This window comes from Aphelocoma coerulescens, chromosome 15, assembly GCF_041296385.1.
Source record: "Aphelocoma coerulescens isolate FSJ_1873_10779 chromosome 15, UR_Acoe_1.0, whole genome shotgun sequence".
Lineage (NCBI taxonomy): Eukaryota > Metazoa > Chordata > Aves > Passeriformes > Corvidae > Aphelocoma > Aphelocoma coerulescens.
The window spans coordinates 9,280,070-9,302,385 of NC_091029.1; the positions used below are offsets into that span (position 1 = coordinate 9,280,070).

The 22,316-nt window shown below is 37.5% G+C and overlaps 1 protein-coding gene across 6 annotated transcripts in view; it reads left to right on the plus strand.

Moving 5' to 3' along the window:
• Window positions 1-22,316, plus strand: part of CABIN1 (calcineurin binding protein 1) — a 107,698-nt gene that overhangs the window by 22,021 nt on the left and 63,361 nt on the right. For 4 of the 6 annotated variants that reach the window (XM_069030508.1, XM_069030513.1, XM_069030510.1 and 1 more), the window contains exons 22-29: window positions 219-425; window positions 789-934; window positions 2,782-3,043; window positions 5,234-5,494; window positions 6,138-6,289; window positions 6,842-7,020; window positions 17,237-17,419; window positions 19,541-19,881. In XM_069030508.1, coding sequence (XP_068886609.1) covers window positions 219-425; window positions 789-934; window positions 2,782-3,043; window positions 5,234-5,494; window positions 6,138-6,289; window positions 6,842-7,020; window positions 17,237-17,419; window positions 19,541-19,881 — 1,731 coding nt within the window. The remainder of the gene's footprint in view (window positions 1-218; window positions 426-788; window positions 935-2,781; window positions 3,044-5,233; window positions 5,495-6,137; window positions 6,290-6,841; window positions 7,021-17,236; window positions 17,420-19,540; window positions 19,882-22,316) is intronic. The other 2 variants (XM_069030511.1, XM_069030512.1) reach the window with 1 other exon arrangement.

Genomic DNA, 22,316 nt, shown 5'->3' on the forward strand with positions numbered 1-22,316 from the left:
ACCTTAGTCTGTTAAATAAGTGAGAAGTGCATTGTATTTGTGAGCAGCATAAACTATTAGCACCTTTAGCTCTGTTCTTGGGAGGTTTAATTTGGTTCCTGATAGAGTAATATCTATACTCTTATGAAATACAAAGGCTGTAGAAAACTACCATTAGTAGAATTGAATTTTGGAATTTAAAATATTTTTTCCCCCCTCTCATCTACCTCCCTTTTCAGGTTGATCTGACATGGGAAGATGCTTTGTTCATGTTTGAGTATTTCAAGCCTAAAACTCTTCCAGAATTTGATAGTTACAAAACCAGTACTGTGTCTGCTGATTTGGCCAACCTTCTGAAGAAAACTGCCACAATTGTTCCTCGAACAGACAAGCCTATGCTAAGCCTGGAGACTGTATCTGCCTATATTGAAGGAACATGCAGCAAGGTATAGTGAATTGTTTTTTTAAAAAATTAAATTGAAGGGAGTGAAAATTGTTCTTGCTATTTTTATGTAGACTTTTGAGATTACTAGTGGAATGATTTTTTCCATGATGTTGGATTTCCTTGGGTAATTGCATTTAAATCAAATAAGAAAGATCCCACTGAAGCTTTTAGTCTTTGAATGGTAAAATACACTCAGCATGAGATGTTCATTAGTGTTTGTAAGTGCTCTGTATATCTGTGAAATGCTTTCGATGTCTTCATATTCAAAACCTTCATCCTGTCTGATGAAAAGGCTACTTTCCCTACAAGGAAGAAGCAAATATGCAGCTCATGTAATGTGAACCTTTGCCTTTTTTATTTTCAGGCACCATCTCTCCCAGAGGGTGCAGACTATTCTCCACCAGTGGTGACTGAGCTGTATTATCTTCTGGCAGACTATCATTTCAAGAACAAAGAACAGTCTAAGGCCATTAAATTTTACATGCACGACATTTGTATTTGTCCAAACAGGTCAGTATATTTGAATCCTGCTGCACATCCTTCATTCTTCTCACTTCTTTCAGTACTAAAAAGCAGACAACTGGTCTCAGGAATGAGAAAAAAACCCCAAATAACCAAAACCCCCATTATCATAGGTCCATTGTATAATTAGGGGAACTCTAAAACAACCCAACAAAGAAAACAAAACCAAAAATGTATGGTTAAATATTTGATTGCTTTGAAATTAAAACCAAAAAATGAAAGGGTGGGGGGGAAGCTAAATTGAAATAAAGAGTAACTGTGAAGAATGAATTGTTTGTACCTTTTATTCTTTGCTTTGGCAGGTTCATGCATGATAAGGAGTGAAAAATGTCACCATTTAATAGTGTAGCTATAGCACAAATAGCATCCTTTAGTGGATTAACTCTTTAGGCTGACCTCTTTCCCAAAGCATTGATTTTGCTGCTAGAGAACTACACAGAGAATACAAGTAAAATATTTAAGTGATATTTAAACAAAACCACCTTGTTTCTTGATAATTTACAACTCACTGAAATATCATCAAGATTAAGCTTTCTCATCTTAAAAATAAAGCATGTTCTGAATATCAGTCTTCTAAATTAAATTAAATAACCTTTAAATTTGCTGATTAAATATAGAGTTTGCATATTAGGTATTAATTATCATTTTAATTCTCCTTGAAGTTGATAGATCAGGGTCAGTGACAAAAACCCTAATTTGATAGATTTGAGACAAGAAAATTGTTTCTAAATCCAGTCACGTAACAGAGACAAAAGGGAAGGTGCAGGCACAGAGCAATTTTAGATGTGAAATCTTCAGAGGAAATAGCTGTAGTTTAATGTTATTGCATCTTCTAGTCTGGGACTTGTGACTAGCAAATGGCTAAAACTCTTGTTTGAAGGCAGATGAAGAAATTAGCAGTACCACCTCCTACCCATTTTTCTGTAGTTTTGATATTCTAAAACTTAAATTCATAAACAAATAAATGGAATGCATTTTTATTTTAATATGTGACTTTTTTTTGTTCAGAAGATGCCTTGTATGGTAGCACAGTGTTTTTGCCCCAGTCAAATTAGATGATACTTGTCTGTACTACAGTTCCTGTTCCATTCCCCCCAGGAATCTGACTATTGAGGTCATTTGACCTAAAAATGGGTTTTCGGTTGGAATCAGAAGAAACTGCAAGCAAAAATATCAGAACATTATGGTTATTACTTTGGTGTTAAAATCATGGTAAAATTGAAAAACCCCAGAGCAGCGTTAATGTGAGATTGTGGCCTATGGAAACCACCCTTCAGACTGTATTGTCAATAAACACAGGGCTAGATCCTCAACAGTCCCTCAGTCAGAAATTACAGTTTTAGTTCATCAGAATTTTCCTACTTGAATGCATTTTTGGCTTTATGATTTTTATCTTGGGAAATGATTGTGATTATTCACAGTTGAGTCCAGCAATACAAGGTGTCATAATGTCTGCTGGCCCACGGAAATAAAGGGTGACAACATTTTGATAGGACTGCATGGTTACTGAGAAAAAAACAGTGGAGTGCTGCCATTAGAAATACAGATACACTGGCTTTGCATGGCAAATAAACCTGGATTTTTCATCTGTTTTCCATGTGTGACAGTTACTGGGGACAGTGCTTTATTAGGAAACCCCTTTAATAAAATCAGTATTATTTCGGCTATACAGCTTGTGTTCTACTCTGAGGAGAGGAGGAAGTGCAGAAATCTGTTTTGAGGGAGCCTGTGATAAAAGGAGGAAAAAGTTGTAGATACAAGATAAATCTTGTCTGTGCCTTCAGTGTAGCGTTCAGGGGGGAGTTTGTTCATGTGTTATGCTCTTGCTTGCGTAGGTTTGACTCCTGGGCTGGGATGGCTCTGGCTCGAGCGAGTCGCATTCAGGACAAGTTGAACTCCAATGAACTGAAGAGCGATGGCCCCATCTGGAAGCACTCTACCCCTGTCCTGAACTGCTTCAAACGAGCCCTGGAGATCGACAGCTCCAACCTGTCCTTGTGGATCGAGTACGGCACCATTTCCTATGCCCTGCATTCCTTTGCATCCCGACAGCTTAAGCAGTGGAAAATGGAACTTCCACCTGAAGTTGTGCAGCAGGTGGGATCTAACAGAGAGCGTATAAAATTTTAAATATTTAAAATAAAGTTTTCTAACATAGTAAAATTTTAAATTAAGTATTTACATGCTATATTCCACGTATGAGACTGTATGGTTACTTAGTAATATTGGAAGTTCCAATATTCATGTAATCTGGTGATGTCAAACAGCATTTGAAGGTGGGTTTTTTTCTTTCTTTTTCCTGTGTAAAATCAGTTTGAGCCTAATCTTTGAATTGTCTCTTGAAGGTGACACAAAATTATTTTAACCTTCTGGAAAGGGGAGTTATATTTACCTTTCCTTTCAGTAAATGTCATGCAGTGTTTCCAGGAAGAGGTGAAATGTATACAGATTTAAATAGTAAAGAGATCAGAAATTACTCTGATACCTGTGTCCACATGTCATCTCTTATATCTAAAGAATCTTCCACTTTTTCTATGGTTTTGGGCCATAATAATCTAATTAAGGGAAAATGCTCAAGCCCTTCGATTTCTGCTCAGCCTTCCCTGGGTAAGAGCAGTGCCTTGAGCAAGGCATTTACCTAAACAAAAGATCAAAGTGAGAAGATTGGTAGAATTTCCATTGAAAACATTGTTATGAATTCATTATCTCTTTCTGCAAAAGGGAGGTAAAAAAGATTATTAAGAGTTTTATTGCTAAACCAAAATGAGCAATTCTGAATACACTCTGATAGTGATAAGAGTTGCTTGGGAAAAATGTTTTATCTGTCTTTTGGACCAGTGAACTCCGTTTCTGATTTAGCTATTCTGACTTCCAAATATTACGTAGTCTGCAGCTGGAAGCAGAATGAAAAAAAGGAAGTGCTGCTTCTTTGCTGTAATTAGTAAAACTTTCAGTGTTTGAACTACAGAGATCAGTGCTGGGAACACCCTTTGCTTCCAGGAGTAGTATTTACAGCGAGGTGGTGAGTCTGAGCTGCCTCCAGCACTGGATTAACACTGCGCTTCCCACAGGTACTTTCTTGTCAAAGAAGAAAGATGATGTCAGCCTGCATATTAAAAGGGAACAAATTGTTTATTAAATAGTATGTTTGAAATGACAATTAACAATAGAGTTTTCTTTTGGAGGACTATTGCATCCGACAGCTCCAAATTAACTCCTTGGAAAATGAAGATACTACATTTTACACCTTTGAGTTAGCAGAAGTTTGGTCTTCTGGTTGTGTGGCCTCTTGGCTATGAGGGATTTGTTGAGGAATTCCAGGAGTAATGCTGGAGTTACTTCCTATTATCAGATACAAGGAGCAATACAGAGCAGCCATCTGAAGTTGAGGATTAAATGGGAATGTTGATTTAGGACTACTTAAGTCTTCGTTTTTTTCAAGTGAATATATTAAAAATGCATCATTTAGCAAGAAAAGTTCTATTACTATAAAAGATAAATTGAAACAATTTCATCTCACTTCCACAGATACATCTCTTCAGGAATGTGTTTCTCATACATAAAAACCTTATTATTCTCTTCTTCTTACAAAATGTTTAGGAAAAGAAAGGTTATGTTTTAGTTCTTGGTTATAGGTACATAGCTTAAATTTATAAACTTCATTTTCAAAGAGAGAAAATTACATTAATGCATCTTTTGACCTAGTTTTTTTACATGAATTTATTGGCATTTAACTTTAATTTATGCTGCTGATTTTAATTTTTTTTGACAGGGTGGGGTGGGGAGAGTATTAATCTCAAAATTAGATACATTGCAAGCAAGATGAAATACATTTCTTCACAAGTGAGAGCGGTCCATAGTGGCTCTAGCAGGCTTCAGTTGCAGAACAAAGCAAATAATTTTTTGCTTTGAAGAGTTAAGATAATTACAGCTGCAAAAAAGTGGTAGAATTTCTGTTGATGTGAATATTGGGTTGTTATTTTTCAGATTTATATTTATCTGCATATTCTTACACTTCTGTTACTTACTGTTTTGTTCTGGTTGTTTGTGTCAGCAGTTACTGGAGTGAACAAAAACCTATCCATAAACACATTTTGTGGGTTGTGTGAGCGTATTTGATCACTTGGGATGTATTTGATCACTTCTATGTCTTTTAGGTTAAAAATGTTTAAAAGTTGTACCTTGTTTACGCGCTTTTGTATGGGCAGCAGCGCATTTTTAGAGTTTTCTTTGTGAGCTGCAGTGAATTTGGTGTGTTCTGTGCTCTCCCCCTTGGCTGGGTGGCAGATGGAGGAGCGCAGGGACAGCATGCTGGAGACAGCCAAGGTGTGCTTCACGTCGGCGTCACGCTGTGAGGGCGACGGGGACGAGGAGGAGTGGCTGATCCACTACATGCTGGGCAAGATTGCCGAGAAGCAGAAGCAGCCTCCTGTCGTGTACCTGCTGCACTACAAACAGGCAGGGCATTACTTGCATGAGGAGGCTGCTCGGTATCCAAAGAAGATTCACTACCATAATCCACCAGAACTTGCCATGGAAGCGTTGGAGGTAAAAGAAAAGTTAAATTTGTAGGCTTGAAGCCTTGTTCTGTACAGATTGTTAGGCACACGTACATGGTGCTCTGCATCGGGGAACGTTTGCAAGACAGACTTGGAGAGTAAAATGGAGCCTGTTACTCAGGCTGATTTCATTTCAAAGGCAGTTTGAACAGGTGGGTAGCAATTCCACTTCTGAATTTTGCTGCACACAGTTCATTAGTTTTTATAAAAATCAAACATTGGTAGGATTCACAAGCATCTTGTACCTATGGAAGCACAAGTTCATGCAAGAGGTAGGACCTTTGCTTTCACTGTGTGTGGTTAAAGCAGTGGGTCTAGAACATACCCAGTGGTGACTTGCTTGCAAGGAGACCAGCTCTGTTTTCTTTGTTCTATTCCATAGGTTGTGGTTATAAAATTTGTAGAGTGTTCAGATTTTGTAATTTAAAAGCAACTTTCAAAGGCAGGGAAAGTTCAATTCAGGTAAGCTTAAGTGACAAGTAGCTGTCTTAACTAACTCCTGCAGATTCTATTGAGAAAATACTATTTTAATATATTATTTAATACTATTTAATATATTATATTATATTTAATATAATAGATTGCAGAGCTAGAAATTCTTTACTGACCAAATGGACTTTGGTGTTTTTTAGGTATATTTTCGACTTCATGCTTCTATTTTGAAACTTGTGGGGAAACCAGACTCTGGAGTAGATGCAGAGGTACTGGTTAGTTTTATGAAAGAAGCTTCTGAGGGACCCTTTGCCAGGGGTGAGGAGAAGAACACCCCAAAAGTTGCAGAAAAGTGAGTGCTAGTTTCCAGCAGTATCCTCTGAATGTATGCTTATAAACTATTGTACAATAAATTATTAAAATTAAGCTGAATAAAATACAAACAAAATAAAGTGAATAGAATTTATTCTAATGTTTGCAGTTTTCAGGTATCATGAGTAAGATTACATGCTGCTTTGAGATCTCAATAATTGGCACAGAGGAAATGGGAAGGGAAGAAAACAACAATTTTGATCTTGTGATCCATTTTGAAGCCACTGTTTTTATTTATTAATAAATTTAATTTTTGAAATCAACGGTTAAAAAATGCAAATTACCGTCATTTATTGGACGAGAGATTTTAGTCCTTATAATTTGTCTCATTAACAACTACAAGATAAAGAATAGTTTACTGTTGACCAGTGACAAGGGAGGAATATAACTTGTACTAAAAATCCTTCATTTAGTATCTGTTAGTGAGATTTAATTGCTCTATTGGAAATGCTGTAAGAACATGTAGTCTCCTTTTGTTCTTTGTATATGTTGCAACTATATAAACACTTCACCTTTCTTCTCATCCTCCCAGAGAAAAACCTTGCATGATAGATGAAGACTCTCACTCCTCAGCTGGAACAGTGCCAGGCCCTGGGACTTCCCTCCCCTCCTCTTCCGGTCCAGGTCTGACATCCCCACCTTACACAGCCACTCCAGTTGACCACGATTACGTCAAATGTAAAAAACCCCATCAGCAGGCAACGCCGGACGGTACAGTCCCTGTTCTCAATACTGCCAGCAGGGAGGTGCTCTGATCATGGGGGGTTTGACCAGGAATGATCAAACTGCTCAAGGAGGGTGAGGGGTCTGTGGTAACACGGGCAATATTGAAGCTCATTATCTTTATAAATTCAGTGCCTTAAATAGAATCAATGTACAGTCAGAGCTTTAAATACAAAACTCAAAGTTGTCACCTGCCACCACTGGTATCTGTAACTTAGTCAAAACAGTAATGTTGGTAGGAGGAGTATGAGCTCACTGAATTTTCAGTGATTTTTTTTCTTCAGAGCTCATTAGGAAAGATGTGGGTTCAATCTTCAGAAGACTGGACACTGTTTCGGCCTGTGGGAAATGACCAGGTGAAAATTCAAACTGGTTGAAACGAGACAGATTGATAAAAAGACAGCACAAACCAGTATTACCATTTTTTGAAGGAGGCAGGTGGCAACTATTTGGAATATATTGTGATTCAGCACGAAGTGATTTGCATGACAGTCCTGTAGATTTCATCTTTTAATTTTTCTTTATCATTTACAATGACTGGTTAGCAGCTCATCTTTGTAGAATTTAAAATTATAGAATAAATAATTGGCTTATAAATGGAGAAGAGGGGTGGTATCATAGTGTTAATGAAGATCTTTGCAATTGCATATATAATAGAAATTAAGTTACAATTTAAGTAACCTGAGTTTATTATTTGGCTAGGAATTTGATTCTGATTCTACTCTTCTGGCCATTTCTTTATCCATCTGGATCTTTGAGTATCAGCACTCAAGGAGTAAAATATCTACAGTGTTTAGCTTAGCGTTGGTAGAATGTGCCAGGCCCCACAGAAATGCTCTGCTTGATAGGAATTTATTTCTGGAGGGTGGGCTGCTTCCTATTGTCATTTTCTGAAGAATGGAAATTTGTAAATAACTTTGTTGACACATTTTTGAAACAAATGTTCATATGCCTGAAATTTTTGCAGGGTGAATTTATTCCTTTTCCTCAACAAGTAATTGTTGGTGCAACTGAGAGAAGCTCCTTTATTTCTTTCATTATATTGAACAGAGAAATGTTTGTTTTGTTATTGCTTGCATTTCACTTGGGAGTAATTCATTAGACTTGTTTTGAGATCATTTGTAGTGTGGAGATATCAATGGATTATGCAGTGATCAGGCTCTTTTATTAGCTTTTTGATGGCTTTTGACGAAACAGCATAGAAGGGAGAAAATATTTAAATATTTCTTAAGTCATATTCCCTGTGAGAAGCATTTCTGGCTAAGACTACATCTGCTTGGGTCCTGAAGACTGTCTAAATGCTCCCAGGAGAGACATAAGTTAGATAAATATTCCAATGCGTGTCGTTAGTACCTCTCTCCAAGTAAGACATTATGGGCTGTGGCAGCCGATGGCCCAGTGGGAGCAGAGGCGGCTGCTGAGCAAAGCCTGGAGGTGCAAGTGCAGGAACATCTGCCTCTGCCAGGGCTGAAGGAGCAGTTCCTGGATCTGCAAGCTGAGCCTAGCTGGGACTGAGCTTTGTGCTGTCAAAGCAATTCCAAATGTCAGCTGCTGCAAGAAGCCGAGTTTGGGTGATCTTCAGGAAGGCTGTGTGTAACCATGACAAGGAGAATTGCAGAGTACTGCATCATTCATAATGTTTTGTAAGTTGCTGGCACAACTAAGCCCTGGATACAGCATATTGAAGAACCCCAGGAAACTGAAATATTTGCCTTGGGGCTGTTACAGATGGAAGAGCTAACAGGCTGAGCTAACAGGCTCAGAAATCTTCCACTTTTATATTATTACATATACTGTACTCTTCTGCATACATTTGCATTTTACTTGTATTAAAATGCATACTTTTGAAGTAAAATTCTCTTGACATCTTACACATAGTCACATCACTGAAAAAAGCTGGTGCCAGCATTTCTGTTGTACAATTCCTAAAAATAGCAAGAAAATACTCATCATTTGACTACTCTTTAGATTATTTTTTAACCATTCTGACAGAAATGAAACTGTCTATATTGTTGTTCAGGAACAAATAAATTGACCTGCATTAAGCCTAAGTATTTATTCCTTCTGAGGCCTGACAATACTCTTATTTACTCTTGTATTGATATTGTTGATCATACGTGGCATAAGTAAAGTAAGGGTATTGTACAGTTTTACACACCTCTTTTCATATATTACCACAAGCAAGAGCCTATTTGGGATCATTACTGATCTTTGAGACCTTTTTTGACCATTTTTGTGTTCTGTGCTTCAAGAAAACATGACCCATGAGGAAAGAGAGAAGGAATTGGGATGGTTTGTCTATGGAGGAGAAGACTCAGGGGAGACATGACCGCAGAGTAACCTAAATAGTGTTGAAAGCTGTACAAAGAGGCAAAACCTCAGGATGTCCATGTTCCTGGAAGACAGAACAGATGATAGTACACTTTAAATGCATTTTCATTCTGAACATTAGAAAACAGTGTTAGAGCAGTCTTAGGAAATACCGTTTTTGTATTACCCTGCAATATTTTAGCACTGGAAGTCATTAAACAGTGGTGATGCAGCTGTCTGCCAGGCATCATGATGGAGATGTAATTTATCCTGATGGAAAAAGGAATAGACTAGATGAACACTTGCAGTTCCTTCAGAACTCTACTTTTTCTATTAATTTTGTGGGTTTTGGTTTTGGTGGGTTGTTAGTTTAATTTTTTAACAAGATACCCAACAACTTGCCTTCTAGAGCAGCAAATTATCTCATGACAAGCGGGAGAGAATTTCTGTGCAGCCAAACATCTTTTCTTGAAAGTACTGGGATTCTGATCTTCAAACATTTATCTGTAAATAGGTGAAGCTGTGAGGGCAGACTTATTTTGAATACTTTATATTTAAATGTGTCATTATAATTCTGTAGCTCTCTAGCACATTTTGCTGGTAGAAGATGATGATGAGGACATGCAGAAATCACTGTTAAAGTTGAGAGCATTGAAAGGCTTCAGATCCAGTGAATGCTGGTGATACTAGTTTTAAGTCCTGTATTTAATGAAAATGGGAGAAAGGAACCAGTAAATACAGCTTGTTAGCTAAACTTCTTTTCCCTCATGGCAGCTGCTAGCACGTATCTCCTTCAAGGGGACAAAAGTATTGCTGAATGGCAGCTGTTACTTGCTGCCTGACTTGCTGCTGTCATGTGTGTAAAATGGGTGGCTTCCTTTCTCTTTTCTTGTCCTTCCATTCAGCAACGTCTTTTCTTTCCTTCTGTTAATCCTGTCTTTCCTGTCATCACTCCTGCCTATTGCTATTTTATAACCCTCCAAAGTGAAAACTTGCATTTGAAATCTGAAGCGTAGGTTCAGACTCTTATTTTCTAAGAGCAAAATAGGAAACAGGAAAACCTAGGAACTTGCCAGGCACCCAGACTATCATTACCTGTAGTGTTACTGTATTTACAGAGCTAAATGGCCAGTGTTATATAGCAAAACAGATATGCTCTCTGTCCTCCTCTATACAGGCTGGATGTATGAAGTCAGTAAAGACCAATCGCAATAAAAGCAATAAAGTTAGTTCAGAAAGCAGGAAAAGTATTAAAATTAAAAAAAAATCAGGTATCTGTTTCCTAAAGAGTAGACTGGGAGATTGTTTAGGAGGTCTTTTTTGCTGTATTATGCCTTTGTTGTGTTGATACTCAGTTCCATATTACTGTGGTGGTATGCAGATGATGTATCCATTGCTATTACAGTGTTAAAATGTTGTATTGTCTTCATCCGTGTAGTATGTCGTGTGTAGTTAGACTTACTTGTCCTTTTTTGTGTTTGTCTTTGCCTGATTGCTTTTGCAACCAATATTGCCCGTGCTGCCTCTAACCTTTACACAAATCTCTGTTCCCCAGGCATTCTCTTCCTGCTTTTACCTGTCACGGCTTGCTTTTAATAATTGGCAGAACCTGCATGATAAACTCACTGGGAAAGGCTCCTTGCTTCGTGCTGTGGGATAAGTCTCACTTCATAGTTTGTCGGTTTGTAATTCTGCAAATGTTATGAAAATGCACAGTTTTTGTAAACGGGGGTTCTCAACATCCTGATGAGACAAAGGTGATCTCTGAGGAGCTTCTTGCACTAGGTTGTCACTCATGCTAAACTAAATCAGCTTCTGGGATGGAGTGGATGTTTCTGTGCGTAAAAAGAACGTCCACATTGCATTTTGGAACATTAAAGTCTTGCCCTTAAAATTCTCTCTCTTCAGCAGTTAAAAATGAAATCTTTGGGTTTGCAGTACATGTCCTGTTCTGGCACGTGGTGCTGGGTGTTCATGGGGACAGCATACTGGACTACATGAATAATGAATCACACCCAGTTTATTGCAGTATGCTCCATTTTTACCTTTCCCCAGTTTAACCTCTCTCTGATTAGTACAAGTGTCACACTGAGATGTAGTGTGAGATTATGTGAAAAGCATTTGTCCAAATAAATGGGACATTAGTGAGATACTCTGTTGTTCTGCTCTTGAAGGCAGAACAGCAATATAGGACTGTAAGTTATGGAAACACATTCAGTGCTCAGTGCAGCCAGACAAAACATAGACTCTCATCTTTGACTCATGTTAAAAGAGAACTCCCTTTAAATTGCTGTCCTCAAATTAACCTACTCCCATGCAAATTTCTGCAATTCTTTTGTTTTTAATAATGTGCAAGTGCCTTTTGATGCAGAGCTAAATGTTGTCTTCTGTTACGGGTGGAATCTGTTTGCAGAATGAGAATTCTGTGATACATCATGTTTCTGACTGCAGACCAGTAAAGAAGAATGCTCATATGTTCAAGTGAAGAGGGGAAAGATGGTGCCAGGCAGGACAAAGAGAGTCTGTACCTTCACAGCCTGGAACAACCCACCTTTATTGCATGAGACAAGATTTTTTTTTTTCCAGTTATATATAGTTGCTTATTCATAAGCTCTGAACTGTGCAGCAGGATTTTTCTTTTCTGCAAATTGAGTTAGCATATGTATAGAGCTCTTTAGAAAAGCTTTCTGTGCCGCTCATTTCTGAATTTTTGACTTGTAGCTGATTGTTTATCATGATTCAGATACCTTCTTATAATAACTGGACACACATTTTCCTTCAGATGTTTAAGACAGACAAAGATATTATTCAGAAGTGAGTTGTACCCTCTTGGCTTTCTGAGCCTGTTACTTACTCCTGCATGCAGGTGTTTCAGAGGTTTTCTCCCTCTTCCTTTTAACTTCCAAAAAGTTTCAAAAGAGGATTACTGAGCTGCATAGTAATTAATTGTCAAAGGCAGAACACCTCATTCACATTGACACCATGAAGCTGTGCTTCAGCTCCCCTGAGAATAAATTATGTGAGTTTGTACCACAGTTGGTACCTGGTCATCATACTTAGCAGTGAGAGCTCTGTCATTAGGATTGTCTGTCTGCTAGTTCAGGTCACCTACAGTGTGACATATCACTCTCCTTGTCCCTCTTCCAGTGCTGAGTGGGCTCAGTTTAGGTAACAAGGCTTATGGATGGTCCACAGGGCTCCCGTGGGAGGATGCTGGCACAGGGTAATTCCTGCTGCAGTACTGAGCCCTGTTTTTCTTGTTGCATTTTAAAATGAAATTGTCATTTAAGCTCTACAAAGTTTAACACAACTTTGTCCTGGTGATGGGGTGGCATGCAGGTGGTGTGCCCGAATGCTGAGGGAGCAGTGACTGTGACATGCCCGTGGCTGTTTCTGCTATGGAGGAATAGTGGGGAATAGGGATTTTTGAAGTCAACACAGTAAACTTATTTCATTTAGGATAAGATTAACGTTAAAATGCTCTTAAGCATCCAATTAAGGCAAACGGACTTCAGATATTTTTTCTAAAATTTGTGACAGATGTGTTTCAGTAATGATAGTGATTTAATCATCCATGTGACTGACAGGACCTCAGCATAATACAATTAAGGTCTTGGCAGTACAGATGAATATACAAGTTCTTTCTTCCCAATGACATCTTTCTGATAATAATTAGTATTTTTTTACTAATGTCTTGGAAAGTTAACAAGATTCTTCTTTTGACCTTCTTACATCTCCTGTCCAAAGCTGCTCTTTTTCACCCGTTGACAGAGTAGGTGATGTAATCTGACATAGATTTGAAATGAAATATCACAAGTTGAGTCCATTATGAGATATGAGGTAAAAAAAAACTTGCTTTCTAGTGCAATTTTCTGAAATTTTTAGAGATAAACATGAAATACTTAAATTTACAGCAAATAGAGATTCCAGGTTGTTTGAAATCTTCCTAAAACTTGGGAATGATGCAATGAAGTAATGAAACAAAATATAATAATACCAAGGAGAGACATCTACTATCAGATCATGTTTTTCATAGGAATATTGTTACAGTTGCTCATGCACAATTTAGTAGAACTTCTCCCTAGTCTCTTCATTTCTGCTACAGATAATAATTTTGGGACATTAATACCCAGCTGTATTTTTATCTTAGCTTTTGAAGTAATAGGAAACTTTACAGGGAGGGACCTCAAAAGAATATTTAGTCCTTGATTTACCAATCTCTTACAACACGGGACCACCCTACCATTTTTGGAAAAGCTTGCCTTATTGCTATTGCTGGGTGGGGAAACTTAGGTAAACAAAATATAAAACCCAGTAATTTTTTAACTCTTAAATTACACTGGGTTGCATTAAATTGTCTTTAATTATAGCAGAAATTATTAAAAAGCACTGATGTTCTCCATGGATTTGTGTCATTCAAAAGGGCAGGTGTTGATCCCAGTTGGGAATTTGGAATACATTCTCATGCCTCACACACTGCAGTCTGGCATGTAGGTTGAGTAACACAAATGACTCTCAACTACAGTCAGCTCTTAACAGATGAAGGAAAAGCTTCATAGCACAACAAATGTAAAAATATATGCTATGTGTCCATCTAACATATATATATTTATAAAAAAGAGCTGTATTTGGGAGTTAGGCTAGAAGAGACTAGTACTTTCATGTAATAAAACATGCCATTTTCTTTTCTTTTTAGAAAACCAGGGTTAGGATGTGAATTGGTTCAGTTGCCACAAGTTTTGCATTACATACTGCAGTATTTAGGTATTGACAGAGCTTTTTATTATATTAAGGAACATCTTGGGTCACCTAACAAATGATGACTATTTGTCTGCCTTTCTTCAAAAGTCTGCAGTGATTCTATAGGTTCACTATACTATTTTCTAACTGTATGTAGCAGTTAAGATAGAGATGAGGGAAAAAAAGAGTAAATTTTCTTGCTGCAATTAAAACCTATTGCCTTTTGCACTGTACTGAATGAATATGAACAGCAATTATTGTATTTTTATTTTGGTTAATCATATGTATTTGGAAATTCTCCCTCATCTTTTTTAAGATAAATAAGTCCAATTCTCCTGGTAATTTTCATATGTCATCTCATTAATCCCTCATTTTTTCTCCTCTCCTCTGAATTAATTTTCCTTACTTCAGTGTCTTTTTTAAAATGTGGGTCCCAAATACAGACACCATAATTAAGTTTAATTTTCATTAGTGCTCAGTAGAACAGGAAGACGTACATAATTTTTCTGTGAAGTTACTGATTACACATTGAAGAGTGCTGCTTTGCTGAAGTGTGTTTAGACTAGCCTGACATTTTGGCCAGTTCTGGTTTGAGATCACAAATTCTTTACCAGCACATGTGAATGTGTGTGCTGGGATCCACTGACACATTTTCTGCTCCTGATGGTGTTATCTTTGAGGTGCTTGTAGAAGGATTTATTTATTTATGCTCAAATAATTCTGTGGAAAATGAAGGCTGGCTGGCTCACAGCTTTGACTTTTCATCCTTTGTAAAGATAAGTACTATGCTTTGTTTTACATTCCCTGGGACTATACCCATCCTCTGTGATTTCTGAGAAATTAATACTAATAACTGGTGGCTGCTGCTAATTTCTGGAATACTCCAGGGTTTTCCATCTGGCTCACTTAGTTTGAATGCATCTGCTGCATTCAAGGAATATCTAATATAATAGAAAGTTGTCTCAATAGTCATCTTCCTCTGGTTTTTAGTGATTAAGGAGCCCAATGTTAATATCATTATTTTTTAAATATAGTTAATGTATTGAAGGAAAGGAGAATGAACATCCCTACCTAGAGCCACACTCCTTTAAGCAGAAATTTCAAATTGAAATAGTTAGCTAATTGTAAGGAGGTATTTACTTTTGTTCCCATAAGGAAAAGCTTGTGTATACATTTGAAATTTAATGTGTTGAATCATTGCCTATCTTTGCATGATGAAAAATTATTGTAATTTCCCAGTGATCTGATCTCACCCTCGCATATTGGTCTGGCACTTCTTGATTTACATTCTAATGCTTCATCTGTCATAACCCACACATCAGAACTGACCTGCAGGCTTGTGGCAACATCTGGAAATTTGCAATTTTTTTTTCCCTAGATGAGTAACTCAGCCTCTTTGCCACAGATACAGAAACTTCTTTCAAAAAAATATCAAGGGAGCTACTGTAAATGGTTTTCCTGATGTCAACTGGGAGTTCAATAGTATCGATTTGTACCACAGAAAGTTATTAAAGCTTTATAAATGAGTCATTTAAAGCTTGACTGACCTCTCTTCAGAATCCTTCTCTTCCAATTCTTTATAATTATATTCTTTCTGTATAAAACTTGTCATCGTTAACCAACTGTATAGCTTCCAATTAGGAAGCAAATACTGTTCCCCCCATTCTTTTTCAAGATACAGTTTTATTAAGATCTGTTCACTGAAGGGGAAGGTTCTCTTTGTGTGGTAGTGAAAAGCCTACGGAGTGCATCAAATTTGGTTTAAATTCATTGGAATCCTAATAAACAGAACCTGATCTGCAAGCTGAAGGTTTGCAGAGGGATTTATCTTGATAAAATAAATTCATAGGAGGCCCTTAGCTCTCTCCTGAACAAGTGCAATTCAGATGGAACAAAAGAAATTTAATTAAATTATCCACTCATCTCAAAGTAAGGACTTTTGCTTTGTTAATTTTCTTTCTTGATCTTATCAGTAAAATTAATGAATTGGGGTGCAGTGGAACTACCTAGACAATGGATGTAACCCCCTTCTGGTTATGCCATTTCTGTATGGAATCATAGAATGGTTTGGGTTGGAACAGACCTTTAAAGATCATCTAGTCCCACACCCCTGCAAAGAGCAGGGACATCTTTAACTAGATCACAGAATCAAGTATCAGTATCGTAAGAAGTAATTGGAAATAATTCTTGTGGACTCCAGATTTAGAGGGAATTGCCTGTATTGGAATTTTATATTGAACACTGAATTGTGTTGGCACAATATTATGGAAAAATGCCAGTTTCCCATCTCAGTGGGAATGTGCAGGCCTCTTTCTGTTGGAGAGACTAAGCTGTGTTCTTTAGTCATGCAGGGTTGCCTCTGATAACCCTTGATGTAAAAGAACTCAGGTTATATCTGGCAGGTTTCAGACTTGAGTGGGAGGTTTTCACTTGCCTGTTCTGAGGTGTGTTTTATCCCCCATGATAAAGTCATGATGCCTGTTCCTGAGCAGATTAACAACTTAGTTGTGACTGTACTGTAGTCAGCAGCCACTGCTCCACTCTGTCGAGGTAAAGTCACTTCTCCTATTCTTCTGTCTACTGCCTTGAAGTCCAGTTTTCCTGTCTGTGTTAGGCCTAGTTCTTTGGTGTGTTGTTTATTTGCCATATCAAATCACCTTTCAGAATGTTTGTTGAATAGCATCTTACACCTGCAGGATAGTTGGCATCAGAGATCATTCCTGTTAAGTCTTTGCCCTCTAATTGTACTGATTTTTCTTTCCCTTCTGAGTAATTTTTACCAGTATTGCTCTTCATGGTTTTCTCTTGTCAGTTGAACTTTGCTTGTGTCAGGTTCATAATTATACTGGGTGCTTTTCAAGGCAAATGGTACAGTAAACCTGGGAAATTTTGCAGGGCCATACAAGCTGAAATATTGTGTACTCAGTCTGACTGCTTTTGAAAGTTGAGCTTTATTGCTTTTGAATCAAGTTCCAGGATTATATTCTAGGAAGAAATGTGGTGAGAATTAAATACCTTTTCTTGGTGGTGGTTAGCCTATATTGCAGTTGTAAGAGTTTGCAGAGTGGCTGCAGTTTTGTGTGGCTGTTACCAAGAGACAAGTAACAGCTTGAAGAGTATGAAGTGGTGCATTCCTTCTTTATTTCTTTTGCAGAGCGGAGTCAGGATAGCACTGGAGCAGTGCTGTCTGACTCCAGTTCCACACAGGATATGTTTAATGAGCCTGCCAGTTCTCAAGACAGCCTGAAGAAGACTTACACAGAGAAGAGAATTTCTACTACCTGTGCTGATCCACTGATGCTCAGCAAAGACACCCTGGGATCTACAGAGGAAAAGGGTATGCCTGATTTAATAGATAATGTCAGCTGGAATAGTCTCATTAAAATGCTTCTCCTGGCTTGCAGATGCACTGAAATATGCTGCAATGTGACTAAGAATTTTAACTAGGTATCATTGCTGCCTGTATGTGTGTAGCTTAAATTTGGAACTGTGCCTCACTTATGTGGCCACCAACCCAATTTGTTCTATCTGTTAAATCTTATAAAGAAAAGAATAAAGATAAACTGCTGTCTGTGGTGGCCCTTGGACTGACTTGCCTTCTTTTAGGGGATTATTTGCTTTTTCTTCAGTGTTTCAAATCTCTAAATAATTTAAGGAGTAGTTATTTAAATATAGTCTCAAACAAGACTTCTTTACTTTTCCCAGGAATAGATGTCCTTTTTGTTCTGTCCCAGTAGCAGCTTAATATTCATTACAGAGAAGAGCAGAAGCAGTAGAATTAGATGCTTTATTCCATTGTATACTTCATTCCAGTGGAGAACTAGAATTGCTTTCTACCAGATTTTTCCGTATATAATAGTACTAAGTGTTCTGTATTCCACTGGAAAAATTGTTTCAAAATCCATTAGCTGGAATTTCCCTTTGTCTGATATTTGTACAGTTGGATGTGGCAGTAGATAAAGAGGCTGGACTTCAACAGGGAAAGACAAACAAAACCAGTGTCTAAATTTTGTCCACCTTTCCAGCCTGTGGCTTTTTGTGGGATGTTAAATCTTTTTTGCTAGTTCACACTTTCCCTGTTTCAGAGATACAGAAACCATGCTATGTGGATAGTCCTGAATCACTTCCCTGATCTCACTAGGAAGAAGTGCCAAGCAGTCATCTTTTTGTTTGCAGACTTGGATTACCTTGGTTTCTTGTTTTTAAAAATATTTTACTTCAGTCTTGCCTAAGCTAGAGAAGCCTGTGGTGGTGTTTGCATTAACATGCTGCAATAGATGCCAGTTCCTGGTTTTGTAAAATAGTACTTCCATAATCACTAAATCCAGTAGTCTTTTGGCTAATAGACTAAAAACATGGCTCTTTTCCAGGCTTGCAGTGAGTTGTGTTATTGTCATCATTCAGATGTCATCTGTCATCTGTCAGAAAAAACATCAAATGCATTCTTAATTTACTGGTGTTTATTAGAACAGATGTTGTTTTCCATAAAGCTACCTGTACAGTGAAATTATAATGGATATAGACATGAGGCAAGCAAATTTTGAAAAATGTGAGTTTTGTAAAGCATGTCTGTTCAAAAGTTCAGCCTTAGTATAGAAAAAGTTATGGAGCAGCTTTATACTTGAGGATGAAGTACACTTTAGTGTATATCTACACTCTCTGCTGGGAGATAAGATCTAATGTAAGAGACTCTTTATCCTAGCAAAGACAAAGACATTGTAAACTTCTATGACTAAAAATCAAAGTTAAAGAAATTAATCTGCATGTAGCATGTGTGTTTCCAGCAATAATGATTAGCTAGCAGGAAATATGGAAGCTCCCACTTTAACACATGTTTTCTGAAGTAAGATTTGGTATCCTTCAACAAAAGATAGGCCAATTGAATTATAAGTTAGCAAGTTAATCACAAAAATATTTACATGGAACTGTAGGTCCTATGTTATGCAGAAGACCAGGTGAGCCACTGCTGATTATTCTGTCCGAGCCCATATTGTGTTCTGGAATTGTGTTCTTCTAGGCAGACTATTAAGAATAATACATTTCTCTTGAGAAGGTAGCTTTAATTTTCTGTTCTTTCTTCTTTTCTTTGCAAAAAAATTTTACTTAATTTACTCTTTTATTTTTTGGCTTTTTTTTCTCCTCCTCCTCAATCTTCCAAGAACAGGTAAAATCCTGCATTGTGTAAGGTGTGCTGAATTCATAATATTGCTCAGGATAAAACCCAGATGAAGATAGTGGAGGTATCACTGTGTGGTTCTGTCAGTGAGTTGCAGATTATTTATTCAATGAACATCACAAATAGTCATAATTTTTTTTCACTATTTCTGCCTATGCTTTAATGAAGAAAAGGATTACCTTTTGTCATATTTAATTTTTGTCATTTTCTATATGTCATTTGCCATTTGGAAATGGCAATTTCACTGTCACTTTTCATTGTCACTTTTCTCAACTGTTCCAGCTGCAGGAAGGTCAGAAGAGCTTCTGGAGAGCTCAGAATCTTACAATCCTGCTGAGCCTACTGGCCAAAAACTGGTGGTGGATCCTCAGTCTGCTTCTGGCAATCCCCTCAAAGCTGCCATCCCCCCACCCTCACAGTGGGACTGCAAAAAGAAAGCTGACCCCTGTGGAGACGATGCATGTGAATTTCCCCACGGTCTCCCCGCAGACCTGGAGGAGCAGCGCAAGTTCCTGACGGAGCAGTGCATTTCCTCCTTCTGCCTGTGCCTCAGCCGCTTCCCCCAGCACTACAAGAGCCTCTACAGACTGGCCTACCTGTACACCTACAGCAAAACTCACAAGGTGAGCACTGAGCTGCCACAGCAGCCACGTTCACTGCCCAAGCAAACAAACTGGGACTAGTTCAGAAGTCTCAGTGTTAAAATACAGCAGATAAGCTTGTTCAATGCAGTTTGGAATGAAACTGCACTTTGGGAAGTCTTCAGCTCCTAGATTGCTTGACTTGTGTGTGAGGTCAGTTAAGGAGAAAAATTCTTCTTTTTTTACTGACTAAGTAATTTTCTGTCATTCAGCAGAGAATTACTTTTTAGATATGTCACATAAATTAAGATGTTCTCATAAAAATGACAGCAATTATTTATTTTACTGGGTAAGTGGACTGAAAAGTGACTTGGAAGCAGAAATTAATCAGTATTGTGTAAACACAGCATGTGACACAGACAAACTTTCTGGGTATCCTGGGTCTTTGTTAGTAAAATGTGTAGGAGTAGTACATTGAAATTATCAGTTATTTTACTAATTGTCATAATTAAGGCTCGAATTCCCAGATTTTATATTTTGAAGTCTTGTATTAGGTCATATGCTGCTCTGCATGGCTTCCTGAATTTTCTTCCCCACCAGTACTGAAGCTTATTTGAACAATAGGGAAGGAACACAAATTGTACCCCTGACCTCGTGGTAGAAAACACATCACCAGTGTCACTGCAAAGTGAACACAAGCATGTCTTACCAACCTACTGGAAGGTGATGAATATTCCATTTGTCTGTATGGTGATTATCCAGAAAAATATTACCCTTTTTTATAGAGAGCTTGTTTTGAAAACATTCTTACACTGTTTGTATGTAACAGTTGTTAATTTTTCCATGGAGCTAATAATGAATAGGAGCCATAGATTTCTGCAATCTGTCATTACTGTTGCTGACATGATTTTGTATCAACATTCAACAAAAAAAGCTGCCTGTTTTCAATTTATTGGTTCAAATAGCATGTCCTTGCCTGAGGAACTACTTGCAAAATATTTTCTTCTATTATTTTTCCCTGATGAAGCTTTCTCTTTTACTTTTCATATCTCTCTCCTTATATAAATATCAACTCAGTGATGGATTTCTTTGTGAAATACACATTGTTGTCTAAATCTGTTTCCCCTTGGAACTCAAAAAAATTGAATCCTGCCTGGTTGAGCCTAGCAGTTACCAGGCTGGCTTCAACGAGCATTTTTGGGTTTTACTGTCCTTTTTTATTATTTCTCTGCGTAATGAACAGCCACGTGAAAAAATCTTCTTATTGATGTATGTATACTACATATTTTCACATGGGGTTTACATTTTCTTTCTTTATTGACTCATTCAGGTTCTTTTGTAGAGCAGTGTCAAACGTCTGTGTTTTAATGGCATATTGCTATGTCTTTAGTGGAAGTTATACTCCTGCATGAACTTAAAACACAAAATGGATCTATGCATTTTCAGCAGTAACTGAAGTAAGGATTATGCTTACATATACTCGTGATAAGCCTGATTTAAAAAATGAGATAAATTACATCACGTTGTGTTGTTGGGGGGCAGAGTGGTAAATTTTAGAAAACTGAAATTAATGTTTAAATGCATATAACCATCTTGGAAAATTCAGCATTTATGTACCAACGCCAGGAATTTGCATGAAGAATTTAGACTGATGGCCAAACTTCATGGTTGGCTGGGAGAAGGAGAGGATTGGCAGGTCTCCATAGTGCACAGAAAAACAAGTTTTCCATGTGCAATCTGTTTTCTCCCATTTTACAGTTTTCCTGGTTTTGCTGTTGTGAGATAAGCGAAGATAGTTGTTGAGCAACTATCAACTCAAATTGATGAGTTTTTTAAACATCTTTCCAAATTCTGAACATTTTGTTTGGCTACGTGTTCTGTTGGGCCTTTTTTCCCCTGCAAAATCCAGCTTAATATTTGGAGTCTATTTTTCTTTGTTTTAGTCTGTTATCAGAGCAAATTTATACATAGCTGGTTTTAGTTAGAGTAAACGTGCAGGGAAGTAAGGATGAATTTTAAGAAGTTACTTCACTACCAGTTTGGGCAGTAGTTTTAGTTTTCCATTAACATTTTCTTGAAGTAAAGTCTTCATCCTTTGTGATTTTTATCTCCAAAATGAATGTTGGCACAGTTTGGAAGGAGAAGTTAGGACTTGGCAAGACACTGTTTGTCAGTGTAACTTTGTGAAAAGTATTTCCTTCTGGTCCTTATGTATCAGAATGTGGAACTGGTCTGATAATCTGTAACCAGCAGGTTGTCAGGAAATAAAAATACTTACTTACATGCCTTTTTTAATCTCAAAATAAAAAGTGCTCTGTAAATCCGGAAGAATCTGCTCACGAGTACTGTTCGTGTGAGTTTTTAAGTTTGTATGTTCTATTATGTCTGTTATTAGCAGAGCCCTTAATGGGGAGATTAATGTTAGGTGTGATGTAAGGTCAGTGACATGACAAGTTAGTCAAACTAGGTATAATACA